This window comes from Cajanus cajan, chromosome 3 (assembly GCF_000230855.2).
Source record: "Cajanus cajan strain Asha chromosome 3, NIPB_CcT2T_4, whole genome shotgun sequence".
Taxonomy (NCBI): domain Eukaryota; kingdom Viridiplantae; phylum Streptophyta; class Magnoliopsida; order Fabales; family Fabaceae; genus Cajanus; species Cajanus cajan.
The window spans coordinates 24293200-24309292 of record NC_138519.1 but is presented as its reverse complement, the minus strand read 5'-3'; the positions used below and the strand labels follow the sequence as shown (position 1 = coordinate 24309292).

At 36.0% G+C, this 16093-nt stretch overlaps 1 protein-coding gene and 1 long non-coding RNA gene across 2 annotated transcripts; both read right to left on the bottom strand.

Moving 5' to 3' along the window:
* Positions 1-1310: 1310 nt before the first annotated feature.
* LOC145956529 (uncharacterized) lies at positions 1311-3004 on the bottom strand. Its single transcript, XR_014432784.1, has 3 exons — positions 2174-3004; positions 1708-1816; positions 1311-1574 (listed from the first exon to the last, which is right to left on the bottom strand). It is a non-coding gene; the product is annotated as an uncharacterized LOC145956529 (long non-coding RNA).
* A 368-nt stretch (positions 3005-3372) lies between these two features.
* LOC145956156 (TATA-binding protein-associated factor BTAF1-like) lies at positions 3373-5435 on the bottom strand. The gene is made up of 5 exons (XM_083071723.1): positions 5313-5435; positions 5133-5227; positions 4323-4537; positions 3828-3841; positions 3373-3494 (listed from the first exon to the last, which is right to left on the bottom strand). Exons 1-5 carry the CDS (start codon positions 5359-5361, stop codon positions 3373-3375), a joined length of 495 nt encoding a protein of 164 aa, XP_082927849.1. The 5' UTR covers positions 5362-5435.
* Positions 5436-16093: the final 10658 nt, after the last annotated feature.

Genomic DNA, 16093 nt, shown 5'->3' with positions numbered 1-16093 from the left:
ATATATAAACTATTTTACTCTCTTTTGAGAGATAAGAGTATTAGACTTTCATATTCTTTTATATTAAATATACAATTTAGTTTATATTATCATTTCCAATATCATATTCTTGAAATCAAACAAGATATTTTATAAAATGTCTATGACATAGCTGCACATGCAATCAAACGAGAAAACCTCAAGGAAATAAAAAAAAAAATAGAAGAAATCCAATCATAGGCTTTATGGGAACTTGATTGGCAATTAAAAGTTATTTCTTAAAATTTCCTGATCCATATAGTATCCTGGAACAGATAATTCTAATATAATCAAATCAAATTAATCGGTAAAAAAATTGACAGAAGTAGGGGAGATGTAACTCTTTGGTATTGTACAACATATGTTGTCATTTGGAGCTCAATTATTTAATGGAGAGTCTAGAAAAAAACCAAGTCTGGTGTTAGAAAGCATTTGCAGTCACCCCTAGCCTACCTTAGTTGCAGCCTCTTTGGGGTTGCCTTAATTGCAGCCTCAAGGGTAGTGTTTACTCCAACATTGACTAGAGATATAACTTAAATAGAGCTTATAAATCTTGGAAAATCCTCACCTTATAGACTTGTTTTGTAGGGTAGAGTTAAGCTCTACATCCAAATTCTAAGATCTATCTATATTAATTATAAGATGGAAGAAGCAGATTTAGCATTATAAAGTTGTGCATGTTTAGGAAAGGAATTAATATGGCATTTTGATAGTGAATACTATATTACAAATTTACAATCTCAACATATCAGCATCAAGTGGTAAAATATCCATATGTGTGCCTGTGCATAGAGAGTATGTTAACCCACAAAAATAAAATATAAGACATAGTTCGTAACATGAAATTATTTTACCTGTCCTCCCGATGCTAATAATGCTCCAAATTCAAGTACCTTGTTCATATCAAAGCTGTCAAGGGACAAAGTAAATATCTTTCAAAAAATATATTCAATGTAACAAAATAAGGGGAAAACTATTTTCAAATAATATTAAAATATATTTTATCAATTCATAATACTCTCTAGATGCATTTTACTTTGGAGCAGTCTTTTGTGGATCAGTAAAAAGGATTAGGTAAAAACAATGGTGTAGAACTCTATGGCAGTGTTCACTGTTCAGTTTAAGCAGTTCTTTGGCGAAACAGATTGAAGTATAAAGCCAAAACTTCTAAAAAGGTGTCCCTTTGCTCTTAAATCTGTTTCATTTGATTTTGCTTATGCTTCTCTTCAGTATTTGCCCACTGCTGTTTCAAGAGATTTCCGGTTTTTATATGCAAAGGATTTATATGCAAGTCATCACACTATCAATAGAGGTCGATGATGATACATCTTCAAGTTTGGGCCTCTTCAAGTTTAAAACAAATTCATCTGCTGAAACTTGCATATTTAAATCAATGTCCCTCTCTCTCTTCAATATATTTGGTATACTTTTGTCTTCTAATTCAATAAACAAGGTCCCAGACATGCGTGAGTCATGTTTAAATACACCAGCAGAAGCACCTTGATGAGTTAATATCTATCTCAATGCCATCACGCTGCCATGTCGTATCTCCCAAACTAGCAACAGCATTTGATAATTAATCACCCAAAGAAAAATAAGTAAAATGAATGTAAAAACGCACTAGTCAATATATATCCCACATTTTCTTCAAAATTGTACAAAGTGTGACAGCAGGGGTGAAATGCTTACCAGGATCGAACATATCAATAATAAGTTGCTCAACAAAAGCGTGGAAAGGCCATTGTCTATCCCCATCATGCTCAAAGCCATCTTCGTCATGATTAACATCCATGAATGCCTAAACAAAATGATGCATTGAAATAACTCCAAATTATGCCTTGTGATTGATCATCAATGGAAAATGTATCAATTTGCATGTAAAAAACTGAGGTTAAAATAGCATTTTCATAGACAACAGACAAATGAAATATGTTCAATCATTTCCAAATTTGTATCATACAAAAAAATATGATAGAATAGCACCACCCACAACATAATAAGAACAACAAACAACAATGATTAATAATTATAATTAATAATCAACAATTAATTTCTACCAGCAATAACTATAAGAGTGTCATGGAATAATTGTGACAAGGCATGCCCTAGAAGGCCCAAAATTTCCAATGAACTAAGAATCAAACCAGAATATTACCTTACTGAAATTTACTGGATCAGGAGATGTGCCTTTTGGAGTCAAATTTTGAGCACCTGATGCCTCTGTACTTCCATCTTCACACCAGGTTTTTGTTTGGTCTTTAGAGTTTATTTTTGCTTTTCGCTTTAAAAGATTCAGTTCTCTTGCACTTGGCCACTTTTATTTGACACAAGGAACCATGTTTGCAACCATTTTCTGGATGTTATGTACAGAACAAGATGTAAAAACTCTACGATCTATTCCATTCAGATGTGAGTCTGATTTTGATGCCATAAGATCTTCATCTCTTATTACATCACTGATATCCATAATTTGTTCACAGACATCCAAGCCTACATTAACCAAGAAGGATTTAAGGAATCAGGACATAAAGCATAAACTTAGGGTGCGTAAGCTTGGGGTTTTGGGGTTGAAGGGGGGACCAATTTTATTAGGGTTTTCTTTGATTTTTTTCATAAGCTACTCATTTTAGTTTTTCTACAGAAAGCACTGAAATGCTTTTTCATGTCATAAAAAAATAAATAAAAATCAATGCCTTGTTACAACTCCTTTAGATGCAGAAAATAGAAGGAGCACAAAAGAGTTAAGCAGCTATGGTGGGTCCTCTTTTTATCAAACCCCCATAAATACAATGTCATTGCCACCAAATCACCTTCTCTACAAGTGTCCACTTACATCAACTAGAGCAGATAATGAATAAGAATATTATATGACATACATGTTCAGCAATCATGAACTTTGTTAGGTTATCATTTCATTACGGGATGACGAGATACTACACCTTGAGGCACTCTTACTAACCTAAACGACGTCGAAGATTTTGCTTCTGACGAACCAATCGCTCCTTTGGGTTTTTTATATTATCATTTCCAATATCATATTCCTGAAATCAAACAAGATATTTTATAAAATTTCTATGACATAGCTGCACATGCAATCAAACGAGAAAACCTCAAAAGGAAATAAAAAATAGAAGAAATCCAATCATAGGCTTTATGGGAACTTGATTGGCAATTAAAAGTTATTTCTTAAAATTTCCTGATCCATATAGTATCCTGGAACAGATAATTCTAATACAATCAAATCAAATTAATCGGTAAAAAAAATTGACAGAAATCATTGGAAAGGGGAGATGTAACTCTTTGGTATTGTACAACATATGTTGTCATTTGGAGCTCAATTATTTAATGGAGAGTCTAGAACACAACCAAGTCTGTTGTTAGAAAGCATTTGCAGTCACCCCTAGCCTGCCTTAGTTGCAGCCTCTTTGGGGTTGCCTTAATTGCAGCCTCAAGGGTAGTGTTTACTCCAACATTGACTAGAGATATAACTTAAATAGAGCTTATAAATCTTGGAAAATCCTCACCTTAAAGACTTGTTTTGCAGGGTAGAGTTAAGCTCTACATCCAAATTCTAAGATCTATCTATATTAATTATAAGGTGGAAGAAACAGATTTAGCATTATAAAGTTGTGATGTTCAGGAAAGCAATTAATATGGCATTTTGATAGTGAATACTATATTACAAATTTACAATCTCAACATATCAGCATCAAGTGGTAAAATATCCATGTGTGTGCATGTGCATAGAGAGTATATTAACCCACAAAAATAAAATATAAGACATAGTTCGTAACCTGAAATTATTTTACCTGTCCTCCTGATGCTAATAATGCTCCAAATTCAAATACCTTGTTCATATCAAAGTTGTCAAGGGACAAAGTAAATATCTTTCAAAAAATATATTTTTTTTGTGGATCAGTAAAAAGGATTGGGTAAAAACAATGGTGTAGAACTCTACAGCAGTGTTCAATGTTCAGTTTAAACAACTCTTTGGCAAAACAGATTGAAGTATAAAGCCGAAACTTCTAAAAAGGTGTCGCTTTGCTCTTAAATATGTTTCATTTGATTTTGCTTATGATTCTCTTCAGTATTCGCCCACTGCTGTTTCAAGAGATTTTCGGTTTTTATATGCAAAGGATTTGGAAGCCTAGTGATGCACTTCCAGTTAGTTTTATGTTTTCTATCTTTTTTCTATTTTCAATTGTGAAGGATTTGGCCCCCTAGTGTACCTTCTTTTTTTTCTCTTAATAGAAATGTATTTTTTACGCAAAAAAAAAAAGTCAAAGAACAATTTATTGTACAACCTTCTAAACGAGCTTCCTGTAATTTTTGGTTGTAAATAAGGCCATGAACACAGATCCTCAATGCTAAAAGATATCCCATTCTCAGAAATTTCTGAAACAACAGAAGCAAAATGTTCAGTCAAACTTATGTGCTTAACATTCTCAGCAATTGACCCAATTGCATGAGCAGCTACTACTCTTGTATCCCAATTTTTGCTACGCAGATATTGAGAAACCTAAGCATCACATGAAAACAGGATGTTAAAATCAATTGGACAAATATTTGACAGATTATCAACATATAAAATAAGAGTAAGAGATGAAAGATAAAAGAAACAACCATTAGTATTTAATATTTATCTTGTATAAACTTTCAAAAAACCTTGTTGAAATTAAATTAATTCAAATCAAGTTCATAGATGCAGATCAACTCTAACATGCCCTTATTATAAGAGTAGACAGTCATCTGCTTGTGCTGAAATTTTATTTTAGATAATATTATTATAAGAAGAAGAAAAAAAGGAGCAGCAAGCAAGCATTAAGCTCTTGAAGATTGTTTACTGTATTAAAGAGGCTATATAAACATGTTAAGAAATTATTCCAAAAGCTTTAACTATTAGGGGCAGGCCAAGAAGTGGTATTATCTCAACATTTAACCATAAAATCATACAACAACAAAAAAAATTAATCAGAGAGATCATATAAACAGATGAAAGAGCATGAGTTCATAACCAATATAATTGACATACAATGAAGACCGTGTATAAATATGATATAAACTAAGCATATTACAACAAAACAGTGTGAATAGAACTTTAGCAAATTTGATACCTTCTTAAGAAGACTGGTCAAGTCTTGAGGGTGTGATTTTGCAATTTCCCCTATCTGACGAGCAGCAGTCAACCTTGTTGCTTGGGTTGACCCAGCTTTAAAAGTTTTGTTAAAGAAAATGCAGAAAAACATAAATAATAGGTCAAATAAATATAAAGATAAGGAAGATATGGAGGATACTGTCGAGGAGAGTAAGCAAACGCTGGAGCCTAGATGACTGCTGGGCCATAGCAAATCATTCCAAATGCTTTTTTTGCTCCCTTTGCCTATAATCTATAGTATCAATCAACAAATATGCTATCGAATAAAAACATTTGCAGTTACTTTTTTGTAACAGTACATCAAAGTACCTTTATACCTTTCACCAATCTGCATCCACAAAAATTACTGTTCAATATGAATGTTATCAAAGACATGAAAATTACTTCAGTAACATCAGGCCATACACTCTGCAATCATCCCTACGGCTAGACACGCTTAAGACCATGGAAATGCCAATCGTTTATTTGCAGTTATCCAAATAACTATAGACTCAAACTGATAGTGATACCTAGTAGTTAGTAGGAATAATACAAATGACATGTTGAAAATATGCATGATTCACAAGTTCTTTCTTCTTGTGCGCATTTAAGCAGATGTAGTATGGAATTGCTGCTCATTTCTTTTATAGCATTTTGCATCCTAAGGCCAGTAACTTTCTTCTTGATGTTGCTGAATGCTGACATTTAGCACGCTCTACAACCCAACCACTGATCATTATAATATACATGCATTTATAAAGAAATGCCAATATCTTCAAAGGCATACCTTGGGTGTTTAGTTTGTAATGGGGTTACGTATGGTGAGTTTGTGGCTTCTCTTTGGTGCTGGCTGATTTTGGGATAAATTTGGCAAATGATGTATAAATGGTCTAGATTGTTCACTAGATCTTCCATGTTCTATCTTCTATGGTTGATATGTAGTCTTAAATTTAAATTTTAGTAGAATATGTTACGTTCCCTAATGTATTTTGTGTCTTCCTTTGCTAATAAAAAGAAAATCCTTCTTTAATAAAACAACAGTGACTAATAATAATAGTAATAACACAGGAGCAAATGGCCAACTTCTTTCACCCAGAATAGTTTTCTTTAGCACAGCCACCAGTATATGTCCTGTTCATTCACCGTGAAAATCGATTGGCCTTTTCTTCCGGTTATAAACATTGAAAGATTGAAAACACGAGAGCAATTTCAACAATCCAGTGCGAGTAAAAATGGATTACAAACAGTTTCATATAACTAGGAGAACACGAGATTGTAAAGATTGAAAGAAAAAACGAAACAAAAGCAAAAACAAATCGCGAGTTTCGATTCACTGTTAAAGCTCCATTGTTTTATAGCAAGAAATGATAAAGGCTAAAGAATTGAATAACCCTGAATGTGGGATTCGAATCATTGATGTATGAATTGCGAAAAGAACAACGAAAAATGCTTTTCCGATTCGCTACGGAAATGCATACGGGAATCGAGAATAGATCATGCGGTGCGGGAAAATTGAAGAAATTGAATAGACGGAGACAGAGACAGAGAGAATGAGAAACGAACCGGCGGCTGTGGTTGAAGTGATCGCTGGAAGAGTCGGGCGGCGGAGCAGAGAAAATCGCCAGCGAGGATGAGGCGGTAGAGTGTCTGAGTCGAGGGAGAGAGAGAGGCTCCGTCAATAGCTAAGGATTAGTTGAGCGAGGACGAGAGAAAGTGTGCATCACTTTAAATCTTTTTTCCTCTTTTTATTTTTATTTTTCTTGTTATTGATTTTTAAAAAATTAAAATTAAAAGATGGCTGGTCAATTTTTCGCCACATAACTTCCAGCTATGACTAAAAAAATTATTATAATTAAAATTTATAAGAAATTATATATAAGTATAAATATTATATTTAAATACATAAATTATATTTAAATTTATATAATTATATATTTTAAAACATATAAATATATCTTAAATTTATGATGAAATATTTATGTTATAACAATATTATCATTAAATATGCATCATTTTTATTTTTAAAATATAAAAACTTATTTTATAAATGAATATAATAAATAAAATATTAAATTAGATATAAAGTTAAATAAAATTCTTTGAAAATTCTTTTATCGAAAAACAATCTCAAAAACATTATCAATAAGATAGTTTCATGTTTAATATATAAGAGTAAATATATAAATTAGATTTTATATTTGTATTATATAATTTATATTGGTACAAAACAATTTTAAATTATTAATAATTTATTTTAAATTTATAAAATATAATTTTTAAATAAATATTATATTTAATATTTTTGATAATTTATTTTTATTTTTCTTGAGGATTAACAACTTGTTACTAGCATTATCAAGTTGGGCAATCACTCATTCTTAAAAAACAGTATTCTTAAGTCCAAAGAGTCGAGCGGTAGAATTGCAATTGCACCAAAGGGAGACCGAATAAATTCACCTTAGTGATTGTTTGTCATTTTTTTTTTCAAAATATCTTCATTTCATTGTGACAGAAAATGAAAAGACGTTCTATAATGTAAAATAACAAATCTACCATTGGCATTGTTCATAATATGGTCTGGTGTGATAAGATGAAGCACATAAAAATATGTGCATTGAATAGTATTATAGCGACAAGATATGACCCTTTTGGTGGACAACTTTTAGATATATTAACCACAAGTGTTTGAACCGGGAACTATAGATATTCGTACACTGGCTTGAGAAGGAGTGTCGGAATATGTATTAGATATGTGAAAAAATATGATGATTGAATATTTTACATGTCCTTATAAATACAATGTTAGAAATAGACTATATTGTATCCACCTAGTAAAATTATCATAAAAAAATAATATTAATTTTCCCATATATTTTCAAGTCTACTCGATCATAATATGAATATCTACCAGACATTCTAAGTATGCCTTTTTTAGTGGGCCTTTTACTAGTGCTCCTTTAACATATTTTGAATATGGATCATAGCATCCAAATGGCCATCATAATTGATAGCTTACTGCGAGATGTCTCAATGTGACAAAGGTAATTTATTTTTCTGACTAATTTTTTATATTTTCCCAGGTTTGACAGAGGCTCTTCCTGTTCTAGTTGAAATTTGACATCAGGATCCCTACTAGTGTCATTGTGCTTTGAATTCTTCAAACCTATTTCCTCAAGGATCCATGTGCAGTTGTCTTTCAAGTTTCAACAATTTCTTTTTTCTTTTAGTCTCATGGAAAATATCATTAATTTTCAGGAGTCAAATAAATAGATATACAGTAAAGAAAGTTCAAAGCTGAGGCAATCAACATAAGATAAAAGTAGTTTGATACCTCATTTTTATAACACCTCTACCACACCACTCTTGCTTTTTAAGTAACTCCAGCCTTTTCTTTTCATCCTGTTTTTCTTTTTATATAGCAAAAGAACTCCTATTATTCTATTTTGACAACATTAAGAAGTGGAAACCACTAAAGTTGTCCAATATCCAATATAGAATATCGTAATCAGTGATCTAAAAATTGGAACAGAGAGGTTAATCTGTTAATTACCTTTTTCTAAAGAATGGTAAGTTTCCGTCTTGTTGACCCACAATTCCTTCAGCTACTTTGTTTGCTTGATTGTGTCATTCAACCTGTGATATTTGGAATCACTTGGAATGGACCATATCACCTAAGCCTCCAATACTTGCAAGATTAATAGGTTAATGCATATGACCATTGATGAACCTGTTCCTTAAATTTAATGATCAATCAATTAATTCAAGGATCAATTTAGCTTTCAAAACCTTGAATATAACATATGTAGCTAGCCAGCACAAAACTATAGAAAATGGAGACAAGCAAATAGAAATTCCCATGGACATAAAGAATATAAGAAATAACTTCAACTAAAGAAAAAAGATCACGCTTCTTGTTATATTGAACTAAACAAAAATATTTTTTACGTGGCATTAACAACTCTATCATATCTTACTTTTGCTTTTCCTTAAAATCACGGATGATTTTGATGTAACCAGCTCATTGGAAAGAGATGAATTTCCAATTGTACAGGCGGTAATGTACTGCTGAAGATTGAAGAAATCCTGAAATCTTGAGGAAGAGAAGAATGATCATATCTTATTATTGTTATTGTTATTGTTATTGTTATTGTTATTGTTATTGTTATTGTTATTGTTATTGTTATTGTTATTGTTATTGTTATTGTTATTGTTATTGTTATTGTTATTGTTATTGTTATTGTTATTGTTATTGTTATTGTTATTGTTATTGTTATTGTTATTGTTATTGTTATTGTTATTGTTATTGTTATTGTTATTGTTATTGTTATTGTTATTGTTATTGTTATTGTTATTGTTATTGTTATTGTTATTGTTATTGTTATTGTTATTGTTATTGTTATTGTTATTGTTATTGTTATTGTTATTGTTATTGTTATTGTTATTGTTATTGTTATTGTTATTGTTATTGTTATTGTTATTGTTATTGTTATTGTTATTGTTATTGTTATTGTTATTGTTATTGTTATTGTTATTGTTATTGTTATTGTTATTGTTATTGTTATTGTTATTGTTATTGTTATTGTTATTGTTATTGTTATTGTTATTGTTATTGTTATTGTTATTGTTATTGTTATTGTTATTGTTATTGTTATTGTTATTGTTATTGTTATTGTTATTGTTATTGTTATTGTTATTGTTATTGTTATTGTTATTGTTATTGTTATTGTTATTGTTATTGTTATTGTTATTGTTATTGTTATTGTTATTGTTATTATTATTATTGTTATTGTACCGCCCACATCGGCACTAACTCCTCGGCTAAAAGCATTTGGAACTTGGGGGACTAGTGAACTGCCCACATCGGCACTAGGGCCCACCCTGGCGACGATGGGCTCGGACCATGCCAACTTGGAAGGTCGGCCCATCTCTCCAACAGATAAGATAAGCTGATAAGAAGGAGATTTTATCATATCCTAACCAACTCAATTATCAACAAGGAAAAAACCCTAATTATATTAAGGTACGTGCACTATATATATGAGACCCATACACCCACAAAAGCTAACTTAAGTATTGGAGTCTCTTTTACAGGTACCAACCCCATCTCAGAGTAGTAGACGTACCAAGCAGAGGAAGGTCACCGATCTTACCCAGAGATTGTCTCACCCACCGATCTCGGGTAAGAACAGTTTGGCGCCCACCGTGGGGCTGAAGAAAAAATTCCCTTTGGCTGCAATAATGGTTTCCACCCGTAACAATAACAGGCCACCCACCAACGCTCCAAACAACGGGCCCAGCATGGACAGAGAAACCATCGCCGAGACCCTGGCCAAGCAGATTGACATCCTACAACAGCAAAACATCGTTGCCATGCGCGCGCAACAAAAAGCTGACATCGCAGCTTTGCGAGCCGAGAACGACCTCATCCGAGTGCAGATTCCTCGATGGCCACCATCAGCTGATCCCCCCGAGGACGAGCACTAATCGCCCTCCCCACCTCGGACGAATCGGTCACATGCCCCAACGTCGCGTAGAACCGCGAACATCAGCCACTGGCCATTCCAGACCTCGGGTCCAAGGATCGGCACAAGGCGACACCCTTTTGCCGATGGCATCATGGAGACCCCTCCCCACATGGATTCAAGCCACTAAACATTGACCGATATAAGGGCACCTCGGACTCGGATGAGCACCTAGACGCGTACATCACCCAGATGAACCTGTACACTGATGACGATGCCATCTTGTGCCGTGTGTTCCCTACCTTCCTAAAGGGCCCCACTCTGAACTGGTACACCCAGCTACCTCCAAGATCGATAAGCACCTTCGACGAGCTCTCACATTGCTTCACAGCTTAGTATGCCACCAGTCGCCCACATCATATCACCTCGGCCACCTTGGCCAACCTCAGACAGGGCGACATTGAGTCCCTTCGCAAATTCATGGAATGCTTTGCCAACGTGTCTGTGAAGATTCAGAATCTCAACCCCGAGGTCGCACTGCACTCCATGCTCATGCACTCAAACCAGGCCCTGTCGTTGATAGTCTCTGCAGAAGACCACCCAAACATGGATGACCTACGGGCACGGGCTGCCGGGTACATACAGATGGAGGAGCATGTCGAGTTTCGCGACAAAATGCGTGCAAAACCAGGCAATGGCAACAACACCAACCATAAGGACAAGCTCAGGGTCTCTAACGAGACTAACTTCAAACGATCAGGCCAAGGTAAAGGACCAAGGTACGATTTCTACACTCCACTAAACACACCTCGCATCCACATCCTTGACGAGGTGGTTAATATCGATCCCATCTCCCTGCCACCTCCAGCACACACCCCGGCGAACGTCGACAAGTCCAAGCACTGCCAGTACCACCGCAACTTCAGCCACACTACTGAAGAGTGTTAGACACTGCGCGACAAAATCGAAGAGCTTGTATAGGCCGTTCATCTAGGACAATATGTCCAACGATCCTAGGCTCATAGAGGAGGGCACACTGGACGGGGACGCGGAAGAGGGCGAGGATACCACTCTCCCCACGATCAAGCCACTAGCTCCAAATCCAAGACCGGGCACGTTGACCAACCAAAGTCCAGCTCAGAACCCAACCAGGCCCTCCTAAGAGGAGTAATCAACACCATCGCCGGAGGATTTGTAGGGGGAGGATCCATTAACTCAGCCCGCAAGTGACACATTCGTACTGTCAACCATGTCCAAAGTCGATCAACAAACCATACGCCACAAAACCTTCCCATCACCTTTACGACGAGGACTATGCCGACATCAACCCAAACCAGGGAGGCTCAGTTGACGTCCTCTACTGGGCCATCTTTCTCTGACTAGACATACCACACTCGTTGATCCAACCTCACAACGAGCCCCTACTCGGCTTTGTCGGAGAACACATCCACACCAGAGGATATGTCAAACTACTAACGACCTTCGAAGCCCGCCCTCAACCAGGCGGGTCATGGTTAAGTACCTCCTCATTGAAGCCTATACCTCCTATAACATCATTGTTAGCCGACCCACTCTAAACTAATTAGGCACAGTGGTGTCAACCCCGCACCTCACTATGAAATTCCCCAGGCTCAACAGTGACATCTTCTCCATAAAGGTGAATCAGAAAACTGCGTGTCAATGCTACGCGGAAAGCCTTAAGGTCTCCACCCAATGCGCCGACCAGCCATCCCTAGCAATAGTGGCTCACATCGCCAGCCCAGCACTGGCTGACCTGGACCCTCAATCTGGCTGCACCGATCAAAGGCCAAGCCCAGTCGACGAGCATATAATTCCAAATCGGCCAAAGTTCAGGTCAATGCACCAAAGTGAGCCAAAACATAAGCCCCGAGCTACGCTAGCAAATAATCGCCGAGGTACGTAAAAATGCTGACCTATTTGCTTGGTCAAGTGCTGATATGCCAGGGATTAGTCCCGATCTCATATGCCACAAGCTAGCCATCCATAAAGAAGCAAAACCCGTAGCACAACGCTGGCGTAAATCGGAGAAGAAAGGCATGACGTTATGGCCAAAGAAACTCGAAAGCTGCTAGATGCAAACTTTATACGAGAGATCGTCTACACCACCTGGCTCGCCAATGTGGTGCTAGTAAAGAAAACCTCAGGAAAATGGCGTATGTGCATTGATTACACCGACCTCAACAAGGCGTGCCCATAAGACGTTTACCCAATACCAAGTATAGACAGATTGGTAGATGGAGTGTCCAGTCATGCTCTCCTCAACATCCTTGACACCTACTCAGGATACAATCAGATCCCAATGTACCCCCCGGACTAGGATAAAACGACATTCATCACTAAACATGCCAACTTTTGTTACCAAGTAATGCTATTCGGTCTCAAAAACGCTAGCGCTACCTACCAGAGACTAATGGACAAGGTTTTCCACAATAGATCGGCAAAAAAATGGAGGTCTATGTCACGACATGGTCGTGAAAACCACAACGGCCGAGTCACACATAGCCGACCTAACTGAGATATTCGGAGAGATAAGGAAGCACAACATGAGACTAAACCCCGAGAAATGCGCTTTCGGAGTACAAGGAGGGAAATTTCTGGGTTTCATGATCACAAATAGAGGAATCGAGGCAAACCTCGAAAAATGCCAAGCCATCATCAACACGAAATCCCCCCAAACGCTGAAAGAGGTGCAAAGATTAGTAGGGCGACTAGCCTCCCTCTCACGTTTCATACCCAAGCTAGCAGAAAAGGCAAAGCCGATCTTCAACCTACTACGAAAGCTCAAGGAGTTTGCCTGGATCGAACAATGTGAAGTGGCATTCTCAGTCTTCAAAGACTTCCTCGCCACCCCACCAATCTTAACTCAACCAAAAGACCAAGGTGAGCTACTTTTGTACCTTGCAGCTACCTACAACGCGATCAGTGCAACCCTCGTGTAGAAAGACGATGCGAAACAAGACCTAATATATTTCATCAGTTGCATTCTCCAAGATACCGAGATGAGGTACCAAACCATCGAGAAGCTAGCCTAGCGCTTGTTACCATCACCCGATGACTCTGACCATACTTCCAGAGCCACCAAATCGTCGTCAAAATCGACTACCCCATCTGAAAAATACTCAGAAAACCCAAACTCGCCGGACGTATGATTGCATGGTCGATGGAGCTCTCCAAATTCATAATTCAAAATTCGACATGAAAGCAAGGGAACACTCAAGTCCCAATGTTTGGCAGATTTTGTAGCCAAACTGACCTTGGTCACCTCAAGAGATCAAGAAACTTGGACACTGCATGTAGATGGCTCCTCCAACCCAAAAGGAGGGGGCGCTGGTATCATCCTGGAAGGACCCAACGACATCCTTGTTGAGCAATCTCTAAAGCTCGACTTCCAAGCCACCAATAACCAGGCCGAGTATAAAGCACTTCTAGCCAGATTGAGATTGGCACATGATATCGGCGCTAGGAACATTCATTGCAACAGTGACTCCAAGCTCATGGTAGAACAACTAGCAAGTACCTACCAAATTAAAGACTCTCTTTTGCAATGATACCACCTCACCACCTCGACCTGGACTAGGCATGGCAACGGGGCGGGGCAGGGGCGGGGAATGCAAATTTAAACCGCCCCTGTCCCCGCCCCCAATACCCGTCGGGGGTAAAATCTAGGTCCCCATCCCCGCCCCCGGCGGATTCGGGTTTCCCCACCCTACCCCGGCGCCTGCTCCTATTTTTTTTTCTTCTTTTTTTTTCTTTTTTCTTTTAAATAAATATGAACAATTTCAAAAAAAATAAAAGAAAAGTAAAATAATATAAATTTTTACATATAAATATTTCTAATTTTGGTTTATATATATATGAAAATAATTTTTTAATTATATTATTAAGCGGGGCGAGGGTGAGGGCGGGGACGGGGTGGGTATTAACATCCTCGTCCCCGCCCCCGCCCCCGATTTTATCAATCGGAGAAAACCCGAACCCGATAAACACGAGTTTTTCCCATCCAAATCGAGGTGGGTTCGGACGGGTACCTATGGGGGCGGGTTAGATTGTCATGCCTAACCTGGACCTCGTGCTTACAGAGTTTCACCATCCACCATGTACCTCGAGAAAGAAATGCCAGGGCCGACCTCCTCTCGAAGCTCGCCAATACCAAATGCCTAGGACAACATAAAACCATTATCCAAGAGACCCTGTCCTATCCGAGCTTGGAATGCGAGACAATCTACTAGACTGAACCGGTCAAAAAAGGATGGATGACCGACATATGGCGCTACCTAAGCGAAGGAATTTGCCCGACAACAAAAATGAAGCACGACGAGTTAATGATAGACTATGGCCAAGGCCAAGGAATCCAAGAGGTGATATCTTAAAAGAACCAAGAGGAATGGGATGATCTTAAAGACCTTTTCATATGTTTGTACATATAGTAGAATCTTGGCTAAAAACCTATTTTGGTCCCTTATAATAATTGTATGTTTCAATTTAGTCCCACTTTTATTTTCGGTTTCAATTTGGTCCCAAACTAATTAATTGGTTTCAATTAGGTCCCTAATAAATTAATTGGTTTCAATGTGGGACTTCCGTCCAAATTTCTTTAAGGGTGTTAACTGTTGGCCACGTGGATGCCAATTTTTTTGAAAATACCTGGAACCAGAACGGCCCGTTCTTTCAGAATGGGCCGTTCTGGTTGCACTCTTGGTGTATTAATTTTGCATCTGAAACGGGCTGTTCCAGATGCAAAATTAACACACCAAAAGTATATCAGAATGGGCCGTTCTGGATTCAGAACGGTCCGTTCCAAAACTGAGAATAGAATATTATTTATTAATTTTATTAAAAAATATAATAATTTTAAAAAATATTTTTTTATGGTAAAAATTTTAAAATTACTTATTTTTATAAAATACAATTATCTTATAAATAGAGTAATAACTTTTCTTTTTCGCTTTCTATCTGAATAAATATTTAAGTGTCACTTTATAATTTTTTGTACTTATTTAAAATTAGAGGAATAAAATGATAAAAATTAATAAGATAAACATAATAAAATTATTAATTTATTTTCCTTTAGTGTCCTCTAAATTTTTACATTCGTTTAAAACAAAAATATTTTTATGTTAATTTGGATTAATTTAACGAAGTATCATATAATTTTTAATTTTTTAAAAAATTTTATAAATTTGATCTATACATGAAAAACTTTTTAATTTAACAATTAAATTCTTAAAAATTTGATATAGAACATTAATTATTAAATAGAATAAATCTATCAAGACTTATTCTTGAAGTAAGTAAATTTTTTCTTCATTAAAAATGAAGATAATTTTACCACAAAATAAAAAATAATTAAACAATAAAATAAAATGTAAAAAAATATTAATATATTTATTATATTATATATAACAACAAAATTAAAATATAATTAATAATATGTATTTTATAAAATTATTAATATTTT